This window comes from Sebastes fasciatus, chromosome 6 (genome assembly GCF_043250625.1).
Source record: "Sebastes fasciatus isolate fSebFas1 chromosome 6, fSebFas1.pri, whole genome shotgun sequence".
Lineage (NCBI taxonomy): Eukaryota > Metazoa > Chordata > Actinopteri > Perciformes > Sebastidae > Sebastes > Sebastes fasciatus.
In genome coordinates, this window is record NC_133800.1 from 7841849 (window position 1) to 7852569 (window position 10721).

Consider the following 10721-nt stretch of genomic DNA (forward strand, 5'->3'; position numbering starts at 1 on the left):
AGAGGTTAAATGGACCAAAGTCAGGAAAAACAGTGCTTATTGGGCTTCACAATCACAAATGGCACAGTTTACGTGTTGGTTTCCCTGACAACATTAAGCTTAACCAAGGTCATGATCCCGTATCCGCTCCGGTACGGCTGGAATCAGTTGTTCTGCATGTGAAAGGGAGACACTAGCTGCACTGTTTGAGCTATACAAGTGGTAAATAAAGCACTTAAAATTATACAGAATCAGACTGTGTATTGGATTGGTACTACTTGTCAAATTGACTATTTTTTTTCCTTTATACATGTCAGAATTGTTTTTTTAAAAAAAAAGGTTTAAAAAAAAAAAATCCACCCTCAAACATACATTTTATTTCACTACTGAAATATGTTTATTTCAATATTTATTACAGGTGTCGGGAGTTGTTTCTATTTGTGAGGGGACATTTTTAAAAATATTTTTTATTTAATTAAATTAAACAAAAAATTTTTATTATTTCATACGGTTCAGGAGTACAGTAATGCAAAAGCCACATTTTTTTATTTATTGAAAAGTTCCAAGCTTGAATGCTGTGATGCTAATTAAAGCACTCCTGCACCCCTGCAGCCTTCGGATGCTCAGTTTTGCCATTTATATCATTTAAACCTGTAAATTAGCACCACGGCAGCTAATGGGTGAGATTCAACCCAAAGCATGCAATAAACAAGCCACTGAACGGAATGAGGTGTTTATGCTTACTTGAAATGCTAATCTTGTTGTGCTCATTAATAGTTTTAAATTGCATCAGGAGGATGATCAGTGTGACCTCGAGGTTGACATGATTACTGGCTGGCACTTTCCATAATGTGACAAAAAGTCAAAAAATGTCTGTCCCACAGTGATGAGCAGCAGAATTGTTCATGATCACCATGAAATGTACTCAATCAGTGCCCTTATTGCATTAACATCCAATTAGTTGTCCACAAGTCTAATTAGTTGTTCATGTTTGTGCCATTTCCAGTGTGTGTGTGTGTGTGTGTGTGTTTCCTCCTGCCATCAAATTATTCACACATGTTATTCCAAATAAGTGGTAGCTCAGTCCTGAATACAGAAAAGGCATCTTCCTCTGTCTGAGCTGTTGTTTTCTTCTGTAGATTTGTTAGATGGCACACATCTGATGCAGAGCCATATCTTGCTGCGACCTCTCGCGCACACGCACGGTGCAAGTGGCCTTCGGGTGCGCGTACACGTGGAGAGCAGAACAGCACGACACTGACGTCAGATATACGAGTGTCAATCGCTTTTGTCGGGTCATGTCCATCTGCTTATAAGTGAGGCATCTGCCGGGGACATCATCAGTCACACATCCATCCATCCATCCACCCGGCTCAGAGGACATACCGGTGCGCGGAGCTCATCATCCACAACCTGCAGAGATGCCTCACTCCTCGTCCACCCTGCTGTGCGTCCTGGGACTCCTCACTCTCTCATCCGCCTGCTACATCCAGAACTGTCCCAGAGGAGGCAAAAGAGCGCTCCCGGAGACTGGGATCAGACAGGTGAGGAGGACCAGCAGCTTCTTTTTTTTTGCCTAATTTCTTCCGTCATTATCATCTTTGACTTTCTTAGATTTCTTCTTTTATTCCTTTGGAAGTCTTTGATAGGACATTTTCTCAAGCTACTATTTTAAGTTTTATCTATGTCAAATAAGGGAAATTCAGTGGATAAAATGAGGGAAATTGAAAGTATACAAGAATTTCAGATGTATTAAGAGCAACCCAGCCACTTTACTTAGTAAAAAATGGAGCAAAATCTGGTGTGTAAAAGTCAATTATGACAGCAAATTACAAAGTAGAACAGAAAAATTATGTAAAGTTGTGCAAGATACGTTAAAGATAGCAGAAAATAGAGCATTTCTTTTTCTTTTTTCAGGAGCATAAAATTAGATAAACATATTTACCTTAAAAAGTGATACACTTGTGTACTGTAGCTTATAAGGGAGACAAAAACAGCATGGTATGAAACTCTTTAGCGTTATATTCTTTTTATTCTCAGGATTTCTGGTATAGAGGCAAATTAATAAACACATTAGAAATATAGATAAACAGGAAGGCAATCCAGGCACTCCAAAATATCAAAAAAGTAGCAACGAGGAAGAGAATATATTAAAAAACCTTTATTGTAGTGGCTAAATCATTTAAAAAGCCAACATGTTTCAACCACTGTAGGTCTTCGTCAGGACTTACAAACAGCATTCTAACAACATTAGAAATATACATGAACATATACTTAAATGAGATAAATGTGCAACAGCAATCATGCAGCCATTTGACATTATTTCGTTTTTCGTCTAATAGTGTTCCCATTACCGATGTCGTTTGAATATGAGAGAGAGAAGAGTGAAATTGTCTGAACATTAAAACAAAAAAGATCTAGAAAATGCATCAAAAGAGAGGGCAATGCCAGATGTTCCAACAATAATTGACATGGATTTATATAGCACCTGATTAATGCTTAAATTCATCTGATTCTCCTCCACAGTGCATGTCTTGCGGCCCCGGAGATAGGGGCCGCTGCTTCGGCCCCAGTATCTGCTGCGGTGAGGGCCTCGGCTGCCTGCTGGGCGCCCCAGAAACAGCTCACTGCGTGGAGGAGAACTACCTGCTCACGCCCTGCCAGGCTGGAGGGAGACCCTGTGGATCTGAGGGAGGACGCTGCGCTGCTTTAGGACTCTGCTGTAACTCAGGTACACTTGATGTTTGTCACATTTCAGACGAGTTAAGTCCCAATATGATATGAATAGTTTTTTGGGGCACAACTTAAATGAAGTCCTCTCCTCCTCCCCCTCCTCCTCCTCCTCAGAGAGCTGTGCGGTGGACCCTGACTGCCTGGGGGACACCGAGGCCTCAGATCCGGCCCATGGCTCTGCAGGGAGCTCGCCCGCAGAGCTGCTGCTGCGCCTGCTGCATGTGGCCACCAGAGGACAGACTGAGTACTGACACCGCTGTCTGTGGAGGCTCCTCTGCCTCTCAGGGCCAGGAGGGGCAACAGAATGAAGATCCCTGTCCCACTACAATCCTGAGATTTGAACCTTGAACCATTAATATGCCAAGTCAAACTTTGTTTTCTCTTAACCCTGTATCTGTAAAGACGTTCTCAGCAAGAGAACTGTCTTTAACTTTAGTAATTGGCTATTTTCATCCAGATCCTGGGGTGAGAGGAATCATGATATTGGCTATATGAAGTAGATTTCATGTTTGTTCCAACCATATAAAATGTATATACTAATGCACATACTGTAAACAGAATTGTATTCTATATGAGAGGACATAACACACCTCAGAGCTCCATATCAAATAAGTGAATTATAGCCGAAAACACTGTAAATAAGTCAGAGATTACAGACATCCATGTAAAACAGCTGAATGACGATGCTTAAGCAGTTACTTCTTGTGTTGCAGACATATTATTGTATATTGAAAATATGAGAAACAATACAGAATCACCACCAAAAAAACCTTCTGCTGTCTGTTTGTGTTTCCCACGCTCAAAATAATTACACTTTTAACCGATGATTCACTGACAAAACGTGTTAATTTTTTGTCTGGTTGGGTGTGTGTGTGACAGTAAGAACAAAAGCGAGTGAAAGGGATTAATAATTACCCAACTACTTCTGAGAAATCAACCATAATAATAATAATCCGTTTTGATCACCTGCACTTGCCCAGCGTTTGAACTTAGTTCATCTTATTTTTTCTCACAGTTTGGGTGCGACCATTTACAGCAAACTAGAGTTACGGTTGATATCGATATAAAGGTCAAGAGAGCACAACAAAGGCCGGTGTTTTTAAAGAAGGTTTGGAGTTTCAAGATTAAAAGATGGCCATTTATCGAATAGCTGAGCACACACGTCACTTGTTGCACCGATAACATGAATTGACACACACCCACACAACTCTCTGTTGTGTATCAACATGTGGAGTTGGCGTAAATGAAAGAAAGTGGATTCTAATTGTCAGTAACTTTTGTGTGTGATGATTAAAAGCAGATGTTTCTGCCAGAACAGTATACGCAATGGTGTTTGGTCTGTTTCCCAGATCCAGCTAGAACAAGAGGCAGAACCTCCCACACTTTGACATTTACCTGTTTCGACTGGTTCATTATACTTGAGTGGCATATCGGGAAGACTTGATTCTGAATTTTCAGAAATTTGCTATAAATCTGACTGATGTATCCTTTTACTGTCAAAAGCCTTCATTGCACACATTGCCCTGCCCCTGGTCATTGCTGCATCGGTGATGCAAACTGTGGATGATTAAATACACAGGATCACATGGTGTATTCAAGCAGATAATGCATAGACTAAATTAACCTAAAGTCAAGTCTGGTCAATTTTATTTGTATAGCGCCAAACCCCCCTGAGGCAAATCACAAATTTGCCTCAGGGGGGTTTACAATCTGTACAGGATACGACACCCTCTGTCCTTTACAGTACGACCCTCTCATTGGATAAGGAAAAACTTAACCAAAAAAAAAACTTTTAACAGGGAAAAATGGAAGAAACCTCAGGAAGAGCAACAGAGGAGGGATCCCCCTTCCAGGATGGACAGATGTGCAATAGATGTTGTGTGTACAGAGTAACAGCATAATGAAAATACAACATAGACAATCCATATGACAAAAAATAATACATGTAATGTAATTATATGTGAGAAGGTGGATCCAGGAGGATGTCAAGCAGCTTCCCGGGGTCGCCAAACAGATAGAGCCAGAGCAACACGACCTCCTCTCGACGCTAAACAGGTAGAGCCAAAGCAACACAACCTCCTCTCCACGTCAACCAGATAAAGCCCGTGCAACACAACCTCCTCTCCACGCCAGATAGGTAGAGCCAAAGCAACACAACCTCCTCTCCACGCCAATCAGATAGAGCCTGAGCAACACGACCTCCTCTCCACGCCAATCAGATAGAGCCAGAGCAACACAACCTCCTCTCCACGCCAGATAGATAGATCCAGAGCAACACGACCACTTCTCCACGCTGAATAGATAGAGCCCGAGCAACACAACATCCTCTCCACGCCTGATAGATATAGCCAGAGCAACATGACCACCTCTCCACACCTGAAAGATAGAGCCAGAGCAACATGACCTCTTCATGGGCTGAAATAAGTTGTTAAAGTTAAAGTGTTAAAGTTGTTAAAGTAGCAGTACTGACCATTTTGGGGCCCTGAATGAAATATTGTTGTATAGCTGAGTTATTGTAAAGTTCTGCTTGACTTCCTATTTATTTACTCCTTGAAATCACCTTTAATCATTTCTGCAAAATGCAGAGTAACTCATCAGACATTTTGAGATTTCAAGCTGTCAGTAGATTTGATAATGCAGCCACTGTAGTCAAACTAGACCACAGTGGCTTCTTTTAAAGACCAAAACAAATCCTCCAGATTTAATTTACAAGGGAAAACACACACAGAGGGTATTACATCTACTGTATGTCAAACTGGCTCAGACAGGAGGGCAACAAAATAACTCAGATTTGAAGGCTTTATATGGGATTATTGTTGAATGCTCAAAAATGAATTGCAAACCAAACATCATTCAGACGCTGCATTCATTTGTTTTGACTGCTAACGTGTCACCAACTTTCTGTAACCCTGTCAATGTTGACAGCAGAAAAATTCCCCAGGGAACCGTTGGAGTTTCCCCCCCAATAATTATATTGTCTGGTTTGCGTGCTCAGTTGAATTGCACAACATGTGACGGAGGTCTGCAAGCCACACCTGAGCACACGATGAATGTGGAGTCTCTGCTGCTGAGCTGCAGCTTCAACATGATATCTTGTCGTCAGATCTATATCTCTGTCAACACGGATTGTCTATTAATCCTTTATTTATCAGTACCTGCTCGACAAGTATTTGAGAAGTACCGTATGTTGCCAAATGTCTGATTTTTATTTGCCGTCATCTGTAAATTACTTTTTTAGGTCTTCCCTCTGCAGGGAGGTCAAAGGTCAGGGTCGTTTACAGAGAAAGAGTCTCGCTCATGGACACTTGAGCGGGGCAAATGTTCGCTGATTCAGGTGCTTAAACTTAGGTCTCATTACTCCAAACCGCCACCCAAATGGTAATTAACATAATTATTTTTTCACACGCATACTGATTTGTCTCAAGATGATAAATATAAAATTTGATAAATCTCCCTTTCCTTTCGACAACTTTGATATGTGATCTTAGCTAATTTTTTGTTTGATCCCAATTGTATAAACTACATATCCTATCTTTCGTGACTCTGGGAGTGGCGTTTGCTGAGCTTATAGCTATTAATCAAAAAAGATCCCATCAAAAGAGTGATTATTAAACCTGCCGGGGCCTGTCCGAGTAAGCATACCTGAACCACACACTCCTCCACCACCATCTGTTTGAACAAAGACTCAGGTTCAAATGAAAGTAACATTTATTTCCACAAAAACTTGTTTTAATTACTTAATCATTCCTGTTTTATAATCTTGTGTTTAGCAACATGTTGCTTGTTCAGAAAGATGCCGGGAGGTTTGAGCACATGTTCACACGCTTGCCTCTGTTTGTTGGTGGGTGGGTGAACAGGTGTGTGCGTGTGTGTGTGTGTTCAGTGCCAGTATTTAACGAGCAAGGACACATTCCCTAACCTCATTTTCTCTGTCATCATGGAGCTGAAAGTTGTGTTTTTGATTGTCTGTCTGGTGGCTTTGGCCATCTATTCAACTGAAGGTAAGGAGCCCGTTATCGTGACGATGTTAAAACCAAGACAACACTCATCTTTATCAGAGGATGAGATATGTACATGCTCTTAAATAAGTTAGAGATGTTTCGATTTTTTGGGGGAAGTGCAGCTGTAACCATTCTCTTTGTATGGTGCGAACATAGATAAAAAAGTAAAGTAATGTTAAGTGGTAGATTTCTGTTCATATTAACCTAGAAAGTTGTACATGTGTTGTAGGAAAAGCAGAAGATGTAAACATTTGTGTTGTTGTCCAGCTGCTTTTTAGTTTCACAAACTAAAACTTTAGATTTTTTTCAATTTTATTTGTCATTATCTCTGAAACCCAACCAAACCCAAGCCCCTAATATTATATTGTACTCTTGGGGAAAAAAAGGTAAACCACTAAAACTGTTTTGGTCAAACCTAAATGGTAATAATCAGTGGTGTGGTGGTCGTTGATGAGTTTGGTGTACTACTACGTAGATGAGTAGGTTACTGAGGAGGAAGTGGGTATACTCTCCTGTATATCCCAATAGCTTTTTGGCTGATAGGTGGGTATACTGTAAACCACATTAAAAAGAGGTGGGTATACCCCGTATACCTGCGTATACCCTCCACTACACCGCTGGTATCTTTTGGGGAGATTTGAGTTGACTGCATGGCACAGATAGCACAGAGACACAGTTCATTCAGTGAGAACAAATTTAACACCATTTTTTTTCTTCAATTGCCATATTCTGTTATTCTATATTTTTGTCCAACATTCTTATAATGGATCTTAATCCCACATTGCAGCTGGCATCCCAAAATGCTGCATCACAACAAAAAAGGTCGTCCCCGACTCAGTGCTGCTGAAGGTTCAAAGGACGAGCGTGCAGCAAAGCAACGGCGCCTGTGACATCCCTGCACTGATGTAAGATCAACAATGAGCCAAATGCTTCATTTTCATAGTAACATATTTTTTTTCTGCTATTGTCCAAAACTGAAACATATTTTTCTTTCTTTCCACAGACTGTATGTAAAGGACGCAAGGAGGCCCATATGCGCTCATCCCAAAGTGAAGAAAAGGCTGAGAGCGCTGCAGTGGATGAAACAGAACAAGAAGAAAGCGTAGAGACCTGGAATGAAACATTTCACGAAATTTGTCTGTGTGTTGTTTTTTCTACTGTCGGTGTTTCAAGAGCTTACGTTGTACAGAAAGCTCTTATGGTTGTATTTTTTTGTTTATTGATTATGATAATTTTGTGGTACTGGTACTTGGGCATTTTTATTTTATACTACTCTATACAGTACTTCTACACCACAACATTTCAGAGGGAAATATTGTACTTTAATAATTACTTTTCAGATCAAGGTTTTACACACAAAATCAGTTTATAAAATCTGATGCATTGTTATAGATTTGCATCGAGCTTGCATGTTAATGCATTAATAATAATGATCAACGGGGGGGCATTCTGCATCACTTTTACATTGAGTATATTTTGTTGCTTATGTACTATTGTGTAAAACACAGGAGTTTTACTTATAATGGAATATTTTTTATAATGTGTTGAATACTATTTCCACCATTGCATTTAAACAATCATTGTAAAAAAAATAAAAAATAAATCTCTGTAAAATGTGATTTAATAAATGTGTTATTTTTTTTTATGCTATTTGTATTCATGCCTCCAGATGTAGCAGTGGTGATGATTATGTTTTAGATAGAATGCTGGAAATGGCAAATAATATTCCGTATCTTCAGAAAGATACAGGTGAAAATAATATGTTGGTTGTTTTCTGGATTTATCAAAAAACGCAGTCAGAAACCGCCAACCAGAGGGAGGGTGACAACTGCCAAGCACTGATAAATTATCATAGGATCAGTCATCTGGGCCGACACTTGGCATCAGAGGACACTTGATGCACTGAATTGAATCTAATGAGCGTTGTAATAACTTATTTGTACAAGCACTAAATCATGATTAGATTTATTTGCCAAGTATGTGTTATATAAGGAATTTGTCTAGGACTACGTGTATATGTGAAAAAATAGGTGTACATATAAATATTTTATATATAAAGGACCAATGAGAGAATGAGACTCCAGAGCACTCAAAGGCTACAGATGGAAACTATACATCTATACATACTGTAACTTACCCCTGAAAACATAACTCCAGATCTTTATAGAAATGAAAGTAAAATTGGATTTAAACTTTCCTTGTTGTTCTTGTCCTCTGATGAGGACAAACCCTGGCCCCGCTCCCTCCTGTGTCGTGACTAATCCCACAGAGACAAGCTGCTACACACAGACAGAGACGGCTGTAAAACATTCTGGAAAGCTTCACTGAGCTCATTTATGTGATTTATTTGGTTTCATTCCAAAGTGAGGGATCCTCTTAAAAACAGAGACAAAGAGGTGAAAGAACTTAATCACATTTACTCCTGTTGCTATCACCGAGTAGCTATACTTTTTTTTTTTTAAATGTATTTTTTAATTTGGTCATTTTACAGTTATGTGTTTTGATGTGTTGTATTGTACTTAAATTCATTTAATGAACGCATCTTTTACAGAGCACAAACATTAAATGCTTCAATCTAGTTTGAGTTTTGATGTTTCAGCCTTTTAGAGTTGTAAAAATCACATCCAACACTGTTCATTTAAAGGGGCAACATTTTACTCTTACTCAGATTTATTAGATTACTTTTACTTAAAGCTGAAGTAAGCGATATTGGAGCAAATATGATTAAAAAAAAGTTATTTTTATAAAAAGGTCACTCTATCCTGACAGTAGGACATGAAACAGGTAACCTGAAAAAAATCATGTGCCTCTGTGTCCTCCGGTCCGCTGTCCGGTGTCCTCCATAGCTGCTGTCTATGAGAGCCGGCTGTCAATCACTCGCGAACTCCGACCAAACGGTCAAACTAGGCAGCGCTGATCAAATATGTATCAATATTATGTTACATTAATGCCTATTTCTTTCCTCAAATGTTTTCAGAATCATCTTGTAGTGCACGGTTTAGCTGTAAAACAAATGAGAAAGTTTGTGACGCCGCCGCCGCCATTGTGAAATCTGGTGAAGGACCACCAAGTTCCGGTCACATCCGGAAGCACAGCTAACAGGAACGATCTCTCTCTGAATTGACCTGTGATTGGCAAAATTCTTCCATCATGGGAGATTTTCTAAAGCCTGAAAACAGAGCCATGAGAAGGAGCAGAAGTCTAGTTTTCTCTCAGAACACTTGAATTACAATATGCTGAAAGGTTATTTTGGAATTTTTGCCCAATGATGCCAAAAATATACTGCCTACTGAAGCTTTAATGTTATGAGGATGAACTCTCTGATGACTGATGACTGATGACTACTACAGTTGGTAGTCTCCACTCACAGTCACCAACATGGAGCTGTTAATCATCAGACCCAGGTCCTCCGGCTGTTATGATCGTGAATAACTCATTCCTTTCGAAACGGCAGAAGAGCACCTCCAGTATAATTACAGTAATCTCCCCTCTGAGTCACTTAGGCTCTTAAACAAATACTTTCTCATGTGTGTGTACTCGAGTCAGAGCAGGTTTCTCCAGCGCAAGGTAGACAAAAGCCTTTAATGTGAAGAGATTTCAACCTCTCACACCATTTACCAAAGAGCTCTGATCTTTTGCCAGAACAGTGGAAGTTTCGTTTCCTTTATCAGAGACCTGAGGTCGAGCTGTTTAAAAGGAAATCTGGCTCCGTGACATCAGTAACAAACATGATGGTATCAGACGGGGCCACACAGCAAAAGTTACTTTAACACAGACAAAAACATGTCACAGTTGTATAATAATGAACTCCTGCCGACAGCAAATCTGTTATCGTAAAGTCTGATTCATCAGCACTCAAACTGTGGGGAGAGTTTGGCTCTGGCTCATCTTGCCTCAAATTGCAGGATGTTGAAAAGCTGATCAAAGAAGGAGCATGTTTGTTGATTAAACGAAACAAAAGCCAAATTCTTTCACAATTTTATTGTGTGGTTGTTACGGCTGTATGTG

General features: G+C 39.8%; 2 protein-coding genes across 2 annotated transcripts; both read left to right on the plus strand.

Annotated features, from left to right (window-relative positions):
- The first annotated feature begins 1313 nt into the window (after nt 1–1313).
- On the plus strand, nt 1314–4032 carry avp (arginine vasopressin). Its single transcript, XM_074637456.1, has 3 exons — nt 1314–1523; nt 2506–2710; nt 2827–4032. The coding sequence occupies exons 1-3, from the start codon at nt 1401–1403 to the stop codon at nt 2961–2963; spliced, it is 465 nt and encodes a 154-aa protein (XP_074493557.1). The 5' UTR covers nt 1314–1400; the 3' UTR covers nt 2964–4032.
- A 2554-nt stretch (nt 4033–6586) lies between these two features.
- On the plus strand, nt 6587–8359 carry ccl27a (chemokine (C-C motif) ligand 27a). Its single transcript, XM_074639831.1, has 3 exons — nt 6587–6713; nt 7501–7618; nt 7717–8359. Exons 1-3 carry the CDS (start codon nt 6650–6652, stop codon nt 7817–7819), a joined length of 285 nt encoding a protein of 94 aa, XP_074495932.1. The 5' UTR covers nt 6587–6649; the 3' UTR covers nt 7820–8359.
- The last annotated feature ends 2362 nt before the right edge of the window (nt 8360–10721 follow it).